We start from the raw sequence: 16,408 nt of genomic DNA, 5'->3' as shown, positions 1-16,408 counted from the left end.
ACTCCTGAGTGGAAAAGCTAGCCCTGTTATGTTTTTGCTGCTTACCAGTTAGGCACGGTCGACCTGAGCTTTTTATTATTTTTTTCAATGCTCTATACTCTTAGTGCACGTGCAGAAACTGGGAAGGAACGCGAGACGACAGCGCTTTAGTTAGAGGATGCAGGCAACAGAGGAAGCGCACCACGCGTACTCGCAGGTACAGCGCTCCTCCGCGCCCGAGGGGAGGTGCGGACAGGACTACAGGACCAGGACGGGAGGGGCTGAGGGAGCGCCCCAGGGAGCCCGGACACCTCCCACGCCCCAAAGCGCTTCTCCCGTCCTTTCTCCGTCCCTCACTGCCGGGAGCTGCCCTCCTCTGGGAACCCCATGAGCCGGAACCCCGGGCGTTTCTCGTCAGGGAAGGCGGCGGCCGTGGAAGGAGGGCAGCTCCTCTCCGAGGGAGGCCCTTGCCCCAGCCTCGGCGAAGCCCGCCCTTCAAGGGCAGGTGGCGCATCCTGGGGGAACCTTCCTCCTCCTCCGTCTCCTCCTCCACCTCCTAGCGCTGGTGGCCCGGAAGGGAAGCCCTGCCCCTCCTCCTCATCCAGCTCCCAGGTGGCAGCGGCCATCTCCGTGCGTTCCTGTTCGCTGCCTCCCGCCGCTCCGCTCCACCTGTAGCGCGGCCGCGGGGCGGGCAGAAGACGAGTGCCTCCCGCTTCCCTCCGCCCGCCCTGCCTCCCGGGACACGGCCGCCGCTTCCTCCCGCTCCGGCTGCGGCCCTGACGTCGCTTCCTTCCAACATGGCGAGGGCAGGTTGTTGCTGCGGCCGCCGCCGCCGGTGCTGATGGAGGCGGGCGCGGACCGGGGGCGGCTCGGGGACTGACGGGCGCCGTCCGCGCACACACGCATCGGGGGCGGGAGGAGAAGGGAGGAGAAGGCTTCGTCTTCCCTGAGCCGCGGGGGCTGGCTGTCGGCGCCGCCCGGGCCCACCCCAGCCTCCCCCGGGGGAGCCGCCGAGCGGGTGTCGGGACGCCCTGCGAGGGAGCCCTTCCCCCGCGGCCGCCGCGGCCCCTGGCAGCGCTCCCGCTGGGAGAGGCCGGTGCCCCGCTCTCACTTCCCCGCTCCACCCTCCTCCTCCTCCTCTCACGGCTCGATCGCGCCCATGTATGAAGGGAAGAAGACGAAAAACATGTTTCTGACCCGGGCCCTGGAGAAGATCCTGGCCGACAAGGAGGTGAAGAAGGCGCATCATTCCCAGCTGCGCAAAGCCTGCGAGGTGGCACTAGGTGAGGCGCAGCCCGTGCGGGCAGGGAAGGGGTGGCCAGAGGTCGGGGTGCGCTTCGGGGCCCGCTTTGCCTGTGCGTGTTTGTGTTGCGGGGAGGCTGTGGGGCTTCTGGGGGAATGAGGCAGAGGGGCTGCCCAGCAGGGAAGGAAGGGTCGGGAGCGGTGGGGTCGCGGGCTGAGCCGTGGCACAGGTTTGGGTCGTGCAGCACAGTTCCCCGGAGGTGTGGGCGCCCTGGGCTGCGGGCGAGCATCGCCCCTCGCCGGGAGCGGCCCCGTGCTGACAGCAGTGGCGAGGGCGCTGCGGCGCCTGTCGGGCTCTCCTCCTCCTCCTCCTTCCCTCCTCCTCCCCGCTCGCAGGATGAATAGGCAGACACGGAGCTGAGCTGAGCTGACCTGGAAGCAGACGGCCGGCGGGGAGGGAGCAGGTGACAGGCAGTGGTGAGGGAGGAGGGAAGGGTGAGGAAGAGGGGGTGGCGGAGAACGAGAGACAATGACACCATGCCGTGTCTGGAGCAGGTGGCCCTTAGGAGCCGGGAGGAGAGCTGGAGAGGGAGAGGGATGGTCTGGGAGATGTGTGAGGGAGAGCCTTAGGCGAGTCGATCCTGGTGGAGAAACAGCTGATGGGGAAGAGAGCTTCCTTCATGCATGGCAGAGCTGGAGCGGCCACGGATGATAACAGAATCACAGAGTTGTTAGGGTTGGAAGGGACCTCTGGAGATCATCTAGTCCAACCCCCATGGTGTTGGATTCCCAAGATGTGGGGACGTTCGCCTGCTTCGGGCCGAAGGAGGGGTGTTGGGTTTGTAGTGCAGCTGTGTCAGCGCCGCCTCATCTGGAAGTGTCAGGGAAGTACCGGTGCTGGATAGTACAAAGCACATGTAGGCATCCAATTACAGGCAGCTTAGAAGGACAACTTGGGCTTCACGATTCTGACATGATGAGTACAGGCGGGGCTTGAACCTATGTTGCAAAATACTGACATATTTGCCGAAAGACCTGTTCCATTTAAGTAATATGTAAATGAATTATGTCCCTCCCTTTCTAGTGTAATTGTTTCTGTTTTGGAGATAATTATCTTGATTTTGTGCAGCAATAATATCTGTTTAAATGGATTTGTTTGAAGAGAGAACACTAAATTGAAACTTGCTTGTTTTAAAAATGAGCATAAGTAATTCAAAGTTGTTCTTTTGTCATCCTATTAATTCATATGTTAGTGCTTACTTTAAAAAAAACAAAACGCAGTCATTTTCTTGATTTCTTTGTGAAAGATCCTAACAAAGGGAAGGGCAGAAATAACCATACTTCGGCTATTTATTTTCTTCTTAATTAAAATCAATGAGAAACAGTTTTTTTCTTACATTTTTCATATATCACTAGAATGGTTAACAATAATCTTATGATTTATGCAGGTGAAATTAAATTGATAACCCTTTGGCCCTTTTGTTGACTTTAGACTGTGCATTCAAGTTAGAAATAAAACAGAAAAGTGGTTTTTTTACTGTAAACTGAATTTCTATCCAGTCTGTATGTCATCCATAGAATTAGACACTGATACTAATCTTGTGTTTCTGTGGTACTTTATTTCAGTAAGTTGATCTATCTTAAGTATCATCAAGCTGCCCCCAAGCACGGCTCCATTGTAGTCCACAGATTATAAAGCAAGCCCTCTAGACAGTACAGTCTTCCTCTTGTGTCATGTACACCAGTTTGTGTGAGGAGACCCTCAAACACACATCCCAGTGGTTTCTGTCGTCAAGCTTCACTGAATCCCTCTCCTGTGGATCTGATTGGGGCTTAAATAGGAAAGCAATGTGATGTGGGTGTAAAAACCATTATGGCAGGAAAGAAGAATTGCAAGGTTGTGTGTACTGCCTTATGTGTATACAGGGGCTTCATGAACTTGAAAGAAATCAGACATGCTGTTAACTGCTATAGAGGCTTATTGAATTTTTTATTTATTTTTTTTGTTACAGCACAACAAAATACAGTTGGTGATTGTAAATTTAGCATGGCCCATTGTCTGGTTTTATGCATGATGAGAAGTGACAATATGTAACTTCTGAGTAGAGCAATGGTGACATCTGTCTATAAGAAAATTTTTGGAGAAAAGTGCATATCATCCATATTTTACATACAGTACAATCAGCTGTAAAGCTGAGCTATGATTTTTGGAGCAGTATTTGAAATAGGATGCAGGTGTTGTGCTCTGTCCATTTGGCTCCTCATCTGCTGACACTTCTCTTCAGCTGGACACTTCTTTGCCACCTTAAGCAAGGGGTATGGACTTCTTACTCCTGAGATATTGCTTTACTTTGAAGAGCAGCAACATCAATGATAAAACATTAGTAAAACTGTAATTTAGAGTTGAATTTAATTTGGTGCTAAAATTGGCAAAGTCTGACTTGACAGTTTTATTGGATTTTTTTAAATGGTAGTTAAATAAAAAGTAACTTTTAAAAATTATGGCAGTACTTCCATATGTCTAAATCCATATCTCCATATCTTTCAAATCAACATGTAGTAAAATGTTGCTTTTTATTTATTTACTACTACTAATAGGTCAGATATTCTAACTAGTAGGTGTTACTAGTGCAGGCTTTTTTGTTTCATTCTCTAAAGCCACCATTTACATTGTTTTATATTGTTTGTGTAAAATGATCTGCTGTTGAAGTATTTGATAAACGAGCAATGATCAGAAATAGAGTATCCCTGTATAACAGGCAAACTAATAGCTATGCTTTTCAGATTGAATTTAACAAGCAGTATTTTAAGAACCTTTAGTGCTCTCCCTGTCATTTTTAGTCCCCATATATTTTCTTATAAATTCCTTGCATTCTGTTGAGATGATTCCATTATCTATTTTTAATTTGTGAATCTTAGGGAGAAAAACCTTGCAACATTCCAGACTGTGGCTGTTTGACTTCTAAACAGGTGTTAAGATGAGGTCCTTGTAATCTGATCATTTTTCTGGTGATTAGAAGATAAGAAAGCAAAATATGAATTAAGTATTGCAACCTGAATTATAGATGTTCTGTGGCTTTTTAACAGGGATAAAATTAAGCCTGATACTTGTAGCATCCTGTATTTGATGATTCACCAGGTTGTGTCTGGGTTTATACAGAACAGTTGAGTTTAATTTAACTTTGTCCATTCTGGAGAGTTTTTCTCTCTATGTGAAAAACATAAGATTTCTTTAGTCACCTAGTGAAGTACAGCTAATTTAGAATTTGTATAATTTACTTTCATAGCAACAAGTCTTAATCTATGTAAAGAGTGAGTCCTTGAAATTGTCTGCTTGCAGAAAGCATCAGGCAGCAAGCTGTCAGAAGGATTAGATTTAGAAGCTCCTTTTCCAGTGTGTTACCTCCACTGCTGTTTCTGTATTTCTTTTCAGCCAAGCTACAGTGGAAACCTTACTGTAAACATACTGTGTTTGCATAAATGATGAAAGGTCTTGGGAGGGGGGAAAGTCCTCATCTGAACAAAAACTATTAGTGCTTCCTGTCAAAATCTGGAGCATGGATTTTTCTGCCTGAAAAGGTGGTTTCAGAGCACTGAGCTGGGCAAACCAGAATGCCCTGCTTGTATAATCTCTGCTAGTTTCAACTGCAAATCAGGAGTCAAACAACTCTTCCACAAAACTCCAAACCACAAGTAATATGAAATTACATGGGTATGTCCCTAGTATGTACTTCAAACAAAAATGTGCATGTGCTGCTTGAAGTTCTGGAACTGCCAACTGAAGAGGGCCAAAACTTAGTGCTGCTTGTATGGTTTATTTTAGTCTGTTATGCAAGGATCCTGCTGGATGATGTAGGTCTCATGCAGTGTGAAAGTAGCGTCTCTGTTTCGTTTGTACTGCCTTTAAGTGTATGTGTAGGATGATGGAGCAGTGGGCTATAGTTAAGCACTTCGTTTCTCTGAAAATGAGTAATGGTTGGATTAGAACTAACCCAGAGGTGTGAAGGTTCATCTGTGTCCTTATCTGTGCACATCTGCAAATGACCTCTCACCTGTCCAAAAAGACAGGTTTTTCTGTCTCCCTTTTTACCTTTCCTAGGTTCATCTTGTATCCTTTGAATACACTAGCAATCAGCAATCGTGATACATGAGTGTGGTTAACAGGTATTTAATACAGAAACATGTGTATGTGTTGGAAACTCTGGGTGCATTGGAAAATACCTTCCTACCATATAATGAACAGTTAAAAATGCATTTTGAAGACCATTATTGTGTTAGTGCACTGAAGTTAATTTTACTGGAGAAGTTGTGGATAAGCTAAATTCCTCTCTGTATTTTAGATAGTGCTGTTCTTGGAAGGCTGCCTTCTATTTTTCATGAAAACTAATTGCCCTTTTTTAGAAACTGAAGGTCAGAATTTTTGGAGACTTTTCTATGCTAGGTACAAAGAGATTGGTATTGCAGTATTATTATGTGTTGTCTTCATGTGCTATAGGAATTTTTTTTTCCACAATACACAAGTCACTTGTCCATAAAAAAATTGTTTCTGGTTGTAATTGTCCTTCTGAAACACTTATTTTTAAACAAGGAAGAGAAATGGAGATTTCATGCTAGTAAAAACCAAGATGTATGTTTTGGTTTTTTTTAAAAAACCAAAACCCCTGAAAATTGCAGCTGCCCTTCCCTGCTTTTGCTTGCTTTACTGAGCTTCAGCTTTAACTTGCAAGCTTTCTGTGTGGTTAAAATCTCTTCTTCTGCAAAGATTTAAGACTTGGCTTGGTAATAGTAAGGTTTGGTTGGCCCTATAAACTGTTTTCCAGGTTGCCTGCAGCGTTTTATATGTAAGGTGTTGTTCATGTAGAATTTCTGGGGCTAATTTAAGGAAGGTTGTGTGTATTTAAATATTTTGTTGTTTCAAATGTAATCAGATCTTGGCTGTGCAAAATGGCAGTGCTGGTGAGATTTAATCTCTTTTGAGAAAGGGGATGGTTGGCAGGGTATATGTAAAAACTTTTCTAGAAAACAGGATGGATTGTATCTGGGTCAGAAAAATGTTAATGGAGAGTGAGTATCAAGTACGTGAGTTTTGTCTTGGCAGTTAAAAATGGTATGTGTTGTAGGTAACTGGCTTTATCCTGTAATACATGTTCAGTTAAAACCTGTAATATTTTGAAAGTTTAAATGCTGATTTTCACAATCTTTTAAAATTTAATCTTGAAAGACTTGAACATATTTTTGTGACACAGGACAGCTTTTAAATACCTGTGTTCTGCTGCATATTTTAGAGCCTTAATTAGAATTTTGAAGCTTAAAATGAGAAGTTTGTTGCCTTGTGACCAGAATGCATCTATTTCTTGTAAGAACTATTTTTACTGTCTTGTGGGGCTTTAGTCTAGTTGATTTTTCTTCCTATACCCTTTTCCAGTGAATAACTGCTGTGGTTGTAATATTTTCCTTTTTTCTCTTGGTTATTGTTTCCAGCTAACCACTGTGTCATTCATTCAGGATGACAACTGTGTCTGTTCTTATGTGTCTTCTTCATATACAAATGAAAAAAATTAGCTCAGCTGTGGATATCAGTTGTACATTCCAGACCTTTTCTAGAGTCCTTCAGAGAGCACTCAGTATTGAGGTAGTATTTTGATAAGATTTTCTAAATATTTAAACCTGTGCAGTTGTCTGGAAGGATTTTGGTGTTTATGGGTGTTTTATAAAGAGGGAAGCATCAACCATTGGTGTTCTAGTCGGTCTGTCCTGTTCTTGGCAAACATACTAGGTGAAATCACAGACTGAAAAAGTCGAGTAGGGCTTGACTTTTTGGGGGGCACCTAGCTGTCAGTTTGGGGGTTTTATTAGTGTTGATACTTTAATCAGGTTGCTGATTAGTTTGTACTTAAAATGAATGCTGCCAGGAGCTTGGGAATCAAGACCTGCTAACTTGCCCATAAATCATCTTCTATTCTGCAACAGCCAGTGGTAGATCAGTGATTCAAATAGGCAGGGGAAAAGAGTTTTGGGTTTTCTGTATCCAGCTGGAAAGCTTTCCTGTGTGATGTGTAAATTGGTGGTTTGCAGGGAGAAAATATTCTGGTCTGTACTGTCAGTGGAGCTGTATAGGCTGAAGGGACTTGGGAAACAGCTCTGCAGATTTCAGGGGAGGGAGATACCATGGAAATAGAGCTTAGTAAGAAGTTTGATCATTTTTATCTGTAAAAGAGTCAGACCTTTACTCTGTGTGTTAAAAAGAGAAAAACAATGTGTAGTAGCTGTGCTGGTCAGATGCATATAGACCAAGAAGTATTCTGTGCATAGTTCACAGTTGGCCTGTAGTTCTTTCCCGTCAGTAGAAGAAACTATCGGTTATACCTAGGCAAAACAGACCTTTAAGAAAAACCACATACAAGAGGTCTCCAAACAACCAGGGAAAACATGCAATGCTTTTGTGGGTTTTTATAGGAAGAGAATATTGTAGAAGGGTAATTAACAAATGGTAGCTGTTGTTTCTATGAAAATCACTTCATGTGGTTGAAGAAAACATAAAACCCCAAACCTACCAAACACCACTACCACCCCCTGCCCCCAGCCTATATAATTTATAGATACTGAAATGAAATACAGAGGAGTGTTAAAAAAAAAATAAATGTTTTGAGGGATAAGGTAGATGATGCTTGTTATATGATGTTTTCCATTTTCAGTATAAATGTAGAGAGACACTAAAAATAGATCAGTCAAGCCCCAAGAGTTTGAAATACCTGGCACAATTCCCTTATTGATTTCTAATCAATCTTGAGAAACTGAGAAAATTCCAAAGGACTGGAAGACATCTGCTACTGGGCCAGCATTGTTACAAGGATGACCTAGGTAATTACTGATGTATTGGCTTAATGTTGATCTCAGGCAAAGTAGTGGAGTGACTGATACATATGTCAGTGAGAACAAAATTGGCAATCAGCAAGGATTTGAGAAAGATTTTAACATAATTTTTAAAAAAGGCAGGTCCTCTACCAGTTTTAAAGTTTGGGGGTAGATTGTAAGGCATTTTCACCACTTATTATTCTGTAACTCTTTATGTTCTTCAGTTCTTAACTTTAAATGATTAGAAGTAAAAATTGCCAAACTGGTAGAAAAATGGTTGATAACATGTCATTTGAATTGATAAATACTAGCAAATTTTGGTGTGAGGGGTTATTCTGTCATTTTTGGCTGGTTAGTTTGGTTTTTCATGTTGCTTCTTTTCAGTCTACCCTTGGTCTTAGCTTTTAGCTATTCTTCTTGGTGTTGGAGATTTTGCTTGGGTTTCCCCAGGGGTTTCTGGGTTTGGTGGTGTTTACTGGTTTTCTTTAATTTGAAGTTTTAAATGTATTAGTAGATTATGAAATTTCAGTTGGGAAGCAGGAACTTCTTTTAAAAGAACTTGAAGTCTTGAGGAAGCTGAGCTCGTTAAGATGCTGTGATTAAGAACAGCTGAAAAGCTTGAATAGGGAATATAGAGATTGTACTAACTCTGTACCTTACATGACTTAGAACTGTTTTGTCATGCATGGATGGATTTTTTTTGTCTTAAATCCATGCTTTGTGTTTTAGAATTGTATAGACAGTTTAATAGCATAACTGTATTTTTCCAAAACCAAAGATGATCTTTTAATATGACATTTAGGGCATGAGGGCATGATTGCTTTGGCCTTTTTTCTTCTTATTTTTTTCCTCCTTTTTTATGACTTTCAGAAGGTTTGATTTATTTATTTTTTTTTTTTTTGCTGTCCCTCTGTTTCTGATACTCCTTCATGTATACTCATGTGGTACAAGATTACATAGTTATTGATGTTATGCTCTTTATTGTTTTTGTTCAAATGGTTTATGTGTGCTGTTCAGTGCTCTACAGTTTTTTTTTTCATTTCATGTATCTCATGTTAGAAAAATTGTATTTGAAAGATAATTGAAGTTACTTGCTCTTGAGACAAATGGGTTTATTCAAGCTCTCTTTTTTGTCTACTCAAACACAGAGGGAGATAAATTTCAAGAAAATGATCCATTAATAATACCAATTCTGTACATACTGCCTTTAGCACTTGCTGTTCTAATAATCTCAACAGGCTTTGTAATGTTATTCCTACTTTTCAGTTAAAAATAAAAGTGTAGTTAGGTTTGTAAATATTTCACATGAAGATATTTTAGCCAGTCCTGGATCCAGGAGTGTTTTACTCTTTTTTTTTTTTTTCCCACTTGAAGTGACTCCTAGGTATCGATTTGCACTGCAGTTGATTTGAATGACCAATGTGCTTCAATGTTGCAATGTGCAGCACATTTTTGGGAGAAATTAGGGAGGAATTATTTTTAGACTTTGAGATAAAACTCTTCAGGTTTACTGAAGATATTAGACAGCATTTTATACTACTGTCTTAAGCTGTCCGGTTGAATAGTATGAAGTAGAATTTCAGAGTTTCAAATCTGTAAATTAAAAATAAATAGTGTGCCACTGGTATGATTTCTTTGGTAGATTCCCATCATATTTTAGTTTTCAAACTGTGCTGCATATTGACACAGATAGACTTGCATAGAGCAGTGTACTTTTAATGCAGGTTGTAACAATAAACTAAGGGGAATGCCCTTCCAAGTGAAGATATTTTCTGCAAAGGTGTGGTTCTGTTGTGTGTTAAACTAATGCTGCTGCATGCCTGGGAAGTGACCTTGCAGGTGTTAATGGTGTGTATAGAGGTCTGGGTGATACTGTTACCTGGATTGGGAGTGCAGCAGCCAACATCAAGTCAGAGTTCTTTCTTCAACTCAGGAAAGCTGAAAAAGGCAGAGTCTTGCTTGTCTTGCTTAATTTTGCTGATGGACTGTGATGTGTGCAAGAATGCTGGCATGGGTCTTGTGTAGAGTGTAGGAAAGTGGATAGGAATAAATTAACCTTTGTTTTCATTATTCTGAAATGGAAACAGAGCTTTTTAACCTTAAGTAAAATTGCTGGAATAGACAGCTGCATTTGCATTGAAGTTTGAAAGCTGTATAAAAGCTAAGTGTCTGAGAAGTGTGATTAAAATTTTCTTTACCTGCATCAAAATGAGACACTTGGATGTCCTCCACTTGTAATATAAGACATGAAATCTGATTTTGTGTGCATATAAATAGGTCTTAAATGCATAAAAATTTTGCTGCAAAGATAAATAGTTTGCTTCTTTAAAATTGTACCTAACACTGGGATATATAGTCTGTGGTGGTTAGTGGTGTTTGGACAAGCTTCAGGTTTGTATCTTGGCTCCTTTTCTCCTCCTGTCTGCTCCTAAGTTTGACCTCTCATCCCTCAGTCTTGCTCAGAACAAAATCCATGTTCAAATTATTAACAGCCTTTTTATATTGAAGGAAAGGCAGCACTTGGACCATTCTTTCTGTTCACCTTATCACATGAAAGCTGAAGCTGCTGTCTGCTTGATTGCTATCCAGGCCTTCAGTGATGAGCTTGAGGCAGGTGGCAATTTCTTTGACTGACTGCTGTAGTTTGTAGCAGTTTTTATTTAACAGTAATTGCTTATACTTTCTCCTTCACTGATCATGTGCCTCTCATACTTGTTCTTTAAGAGCACTTTAGGACACATGGTTAAAAAACTGTAAATTTAACTTTATTGTTAAATAAAAAGAATGTGTGTAGTCAATGCAAGTACATTTTTTCATAATACATAGTATTTAGAGCTATGAATCCAGTAAACATGGAACTTAATGCCTGAAATTCTTCACAGCTTCATAAGCACTGGTAAAAGAAGCACTTTCTTTTAGCATGGTTGGTAACGTGAGTTAGGGTTAATAATACTTGAGTAGAGTTAATAATACTGTGTAGTGGTAGCCTTTTAAATAGCCTTCCACTTGCTGCCTTATAGGCATCTGAGAAAAGGAAGAATAATTGTCATATGAGTAATTGTCTTAATTTATGCAGCCTGAACTTGTAAAAGAAAAAAATTATTGTATGTAAATAAAAGAGAGAACATGGAAAATTAAGATTTCATTGTATTAATAATTACTGTGTATGTGCTGTGCTGAAGATAGACACTGGTGGAGCTTTCAATAATACTCATCATATTCTTATGTTCTTTCAAATATCTTAGTCTGATCTACTTCCTATATCAGCACTTCATGAAGAAATCAGGACTTCAGTAACAGTAGGGTCATCTTGAATTCTTCATTTAAAAGAGCTCACATTGGGACCTCTCATTTAAAATTTGAGCTTTCTAAGTTCAAATTTTTGTTTGGTGAAAATTACAAACTTCATATGGTTGTAACCTTTTTGGTGACATAGCACAGACATAAAAATACTTAAGTCCATACTTTATTGTTACCCTTTTTTGTTTCCTCTATCACCTCTAACTATGAGTTGTGAATTTTGTAAACAATCATTAACTTTTAGTCTTCTGGCCATTATCTTGTAGCTGGAAAAGATAATGATTTTCTTATAATTCAGAGCTGCAGTAGGAGGGAAATGGCTTAGTGCTCTTTTAATTGGAAGGTTACAAGTAGTAAATTCATGTATAGACTTACATGTGACCTTTAAAGTTTTAGTGTCTGAAATGAGTCTGAAAAGAGTCTTGCAGTGTCATATGTTTTGTTGCTTTTGAAGTTACTGTAGTGAGAAGGCTACTTAATGGGAGTGTTCTTGTTGCAATTTCTCTTGGTATCATAAACTTAAAATTACCTTCTATTTAAGTCTGAAATAAAGGTTAGTAATCTTCAACTTTTAAATTTCCATTTAAGCTACTCATTTCCAACAGGAAAAAAAAATAATTGCACTCAAATTATCTACCGCAAGGTTAAAAATAAAATGTAGATTTTCCCCATATTACGAAGGGGTCTTTTAATTTGATTCTTAAAACTTGACACTGCGCAAGACCTTACTGCCCTTAGTTGTATCTTGTTTTTGACAAATCACAGTTCTGGTCATTTGACAGAACAGAAATAGGCCTCATAAACATTGAAAATGTTACAGCAAATGATTGTCCATGTTGTCAGGAGGATAATTAAAAGGCCTGAAGGTTCCCTTTTTACAAGATGTAGGAAGGGTTACTACCCATAGTTTGATCAGCTTTAAATATGGATTTTGTTAAAAAATATTGTAGTAGTCAAAATAAATACCTATCTTGAGATGAAGATACTCTAAGCCAGATGACTGGCTTAGAATAATAATTTTATTCCAGTATTTCTTTTATTCCATGAGTTTGTGCTGTATGTATATTTAATATGTTCTATACTAATGTTTATGGAGGGCACAGCAGAGGTGTAATTACTTTTATTGCCTTGGGTAAACTGTGAAAGTTCTATGTGATAGTAGTTTGTGGTAGCTGGCTATACATGAAAAAAGTATGGAATAAGGAGGCATCATCACTGCTTTGCATGTTTTCTTACTCCTGAAAGAAAAATGTAAAAGAAAAAGGAATGTTCAGAGGATCATGTTGCATGACAAAGTCTGCTGAAGAGGTGGGCTGTGTGAAGAGGGGACGACACGTAGCTTTTGTTCACACTGCCAAATGATCCAGAAACAGGACTGAGAATATAATGACAGTCTTGTTCAGCAGCAGCAGCCTGTCTTTGCCAGAGTAAATACAAAGCATTAGTAAAACATTTATTTCAGTCTTCATTTGTCACCAACCAAGCAAACATCAAATAGAGCACTGTAGAAAATAATAGAAGTCTCAAGAAATAGTTTCATCAATAGGTACTCTGTCAAAAAGGAATATATGCTTGCTTATATATGAATACCAGGAGTTTTTAAAAATAGTCAGCTGAGAAAGTATTAGTGATATTAAAATGAGGCTATTGTATTAGGCCAGGAATGAGAAGGGATGATTTGTGGAAAGTTCTTAATTATGAAGGTAGGAATGTTTAATTTGCTGTACTTGACAGAAAGCTTAGTCATTAGGTAAATAGATTAAACTACATTGACAGGTAACACTGAGTTAATAAGATGTGTTGAGCTGCTCTTGTGTCCTTCTTGAGCAGTACCCAGGAACTGGTTTAAGATTTAGCAATTGAAGAGCTCACCTGGAACAGTGAGCAATCTCATCACTGAATGCTCAAACATAGTCTCAAAATCAGCTTCATAGCAGTTATGAAAAAACTCACTGATGACCATGGTTTTTTGTGTCAAAATGCTAGCACAAGATCGAGGGATCAAAAAGGGGAGCAAAATGCTTACAGTTAATTGTTGTCAGGTGTTTTGTTAACAGTTAGTGCATATCAGGTATTGATAAAAGCTTGTCAAAGTTTTGTGATAAAACCAGTATGAGAAAATAGCAAAGAAAATGCACCCATATCCATTTTGTTTGTAAGTGATAATGGTATCACAAAATCATTTGGGGAATACAAAGATACTAAAGAAGATGAAAATGCATTATTTACCTTTTTGCTGTTTGTGGAAGCTGAGCTAGTTTCCTGTAGAGGAATTAAAATTAATGACTTGGGGGAAAAAACCCAGTTTGAAGTCTAAACTAAAGATCCTATTAACTTGGTAGGATTAGGAGTTTTTAAAGGGCCTCTAAATTGCTGGATTGTTTAATAGAACATGTAAGATTTCAATTTCATTAATTGCTAACAAAGGAATGTGACTAGAGCCAGTGGGTTGTTTTTTTTCTTTTAAAAAAGGTGCTAAAGATATGAGGGATTAAGAAATCTTGAGACCTTCAGTTTGGCAAGTCTGAACTGTAGCAAAGAATAAAGCTAATGGAGAGCAGAATGGATGTGTGTGCTGTGGTGAGGAAGAATTGGTGTGGACTGTTGTGAGGGGAAACCAACCATCCCAAATCTGCAGGGCAAAGTCATTGCGTGTATAGATAGGTGTAAGGTAGTACAGTTTTACAGTGGAACTCAACCAGGTTGCTCACCCAAGATTCCTGAAGCTCTCAAGAATTACGTTATCTGTTTTCCCTACAAAGAGTTATTTCAGTTCTGTAGAGGTTTGTGGTGTTTCGGGGTGAGTGGTGAGGTTACAAAGGTTAATTAAGGAAAATACTTAACAGAGTGAAAACAATTTGCCAGAGGCAGCCGTTGTGCTGTACTGACCCAGTCCTTGATCAAAGGGCACTGATTGGGTGCTGCTAAATGCTAACTGAGCTATGTGGAGGAGGAAACTGCTCAAAACTGTGGGTGCACAAATATGGACTCTAAATAAGACTTAACATCCATCAAGAGGGTGCATGGCATTGAATTACTGTGAGTGATTCCATCAAAATATTGATTCCTTTGTCAAAAAGACAAATATGAAAACAATAGAGAGAAAAAATGAATCTGTTAGGCTGCTTTATAAAGATACCATGTGTTCCATGTGCAGTTTTGGTCTCTGCTGCCTTCTTGATGCAGAAGTCAACAAGGATGATTGAAAGTGTGAAATGTCTTGCAGAGGTGATCAGTCAGACTGTGCTTCTTGTTCCCTGACAGAAAAAAAAAAAATGGGAGATAGAAGTAAAGGAAGTTTGTGAAATTTTAAGTGGCAAAGACGTGAAGAGAGAGTAATTGATTGTAATTTCTCATAATGTGCATACAGAGATCTTGTAAAGAACCCAGCTTATTTAAGTAAAGCAAAAAAAAGTTCTTTCCTGCAGCTTGTAATTGCATTCATCCCAAAAGTTTAAAATGGTTTGAAAAGTGATTAAGTGAAATTTTAACAAGAGTTGTTAAACCTGCAGGAACAGTCTCTGCACAGGAAGAGTGTAAGCCACAGATGGCTAAATACTGGTAGGAGGGAACTATTGCAGCATTTCTGCCCTGCTTTTGTAATCTGCTTTTACTTGAGCATATGCTGTTGGCCATTCCTGGAAGCAGAATGAAGACTGGATATCAAGGGTTTAAGAAAAACTTACTGTTCTTGTATCTTTCTGTCCAGTACAGTCAGATATTTTTACATTTCATTTCTGGGTTTTTTCCCCAGTTGTGAAAGCTCTCATGAACTTTATTTTAAAATCTGGTATAGGATTGCTCAAAATTTTGTATTTTTGGACACTGATCTGCTTATGTATTTCATTAAACATTTATTGTCCCTCAAACTTCATTAGATGCCTTCATTCCTCTTATTTGAAATCTATTTTTCTATTGTGTCTGCACTTTATGGTGAAATAGTTTTTGAGCTGGGTAGTACAAAAGTTCAAAACCATGTTTGTTTTTTTTTATGTATGAAAATGCATGGTTAGCTACAAAGAAAAAATCTTCTTAATTAAAGGACTGGAGCTACTTCATACAAATCCCTGTCTTACAGCAAGTAATGATGATTGAAAATACTGATGTTCTGGGAATGGCATCATGAATGAAGCTACACTAATTCTAGAATGAAACTTTGCATGTAGGTGTAAAAAGCTGTGTTGTATCTGAGGAAAGAACAGAATGCTTGTATAACACAAGGAGACCTCGACTGTTGCAGAATATACTGTAGCTTCATCTTTCAAAGTTAGGTTTGGTTAGGTCTTAAAATTTTAATTGATAAAGAACCCAAGTACATAAGTGAAAATAGTTCTTTGTTTCTTTTGAGTTTCTGTGAGTTTATGTAACTGCAGCATTTCACATTTACAACTGTAATACTGTCATTAAAATATGAGGGTATTGGTGCTGAGGAGAAGCTGAGAAGCTGACTTTGACTTAAATTCATGTTTTTTGCTACTTCTTTTACTACTTCTGTTCATGCTGTCACGAAAGCGTAACCTCTTGAAGAAGGACACAGTAAAAAGCGTAATGCCTAAGATTAGAGACTTTCATATGTATCTGATCTCCTGTATTTCATAATTATTGTTCAGCTCTTTCCTAGCTTTGGAGAATGCTTGGAAAAATTCTGAAGTAGACATCCTGGTCCATCTGCTGCAGAGCTTCCTCACCTCATAATTGCTGTGACAACTTGCATTTACAAGAGGTCAGGCAGAGACAGCATGCATGAAAACATGCAGGGAGAAACATCATTTGTATGAAACTGAATCCTAGTTGAAATGCAACATTTTGTATTTCTAAATGTAAATTCTGTTGAATGTTTGGGATACTCTTTCAGTTGTAAATGCAAACAATTAAAATGGTAACTACATTTTAAGAGTTAGATACTTAAGAGACTTGGTTCTGTTAAGCCTTCTATGCATTGCACTGCTTGGTTGCAAGTGAACGTGCAGAAATGTCTCCCTTACAGGGAGAGATATGGAGGAAGAATCCAGCAATTACATTGCAGAGGGGT

At 39.7% G+C, this 16,408-nt stretch overlaps 1 protein-coding gene across 1 annotated transcript in view; it reads left to right on the top strand.

Moving 5' to 3' along the window:
- The first annotated feature begins 258 nt into the window (after positions 1 to 258).
- Positions 259 to 16,408, top strand: part of ARFGEF1 (ADP ribosylation factor guanine nucleotide exchange factor 1) — an 85,083-nt gene continuing 68,933 nt past the window's right edge. Inside the window, exon 1 of the mRNA XM_015618776.3 lies at positions 259 to 1,262. Coding sequence (XP_015474262.1) covers positions 1,139 to 1,262 — 124 coding nt within the window. The 5' untranslated portion in view covers positions 259 to 1,138. The remainder of the gene's footprint in view (positions 1,263 to 16,408) is intronic.

This window comes from Parus major, chromosome 2, assembly GCF_001522545.3.
Source record: "Parus major isolate Abel chromosome 2, Parus_major1.1, whole genome shotgun sequence".
Taxonomy (NCBI): Eukaryota; Metazoa; Chordata; class Aves; order Passeriformes; family Paridae; genus Parus; species Parus major.
This window is presented reverse-complemented; position numbering and strand designations above follow the sequence as displayed.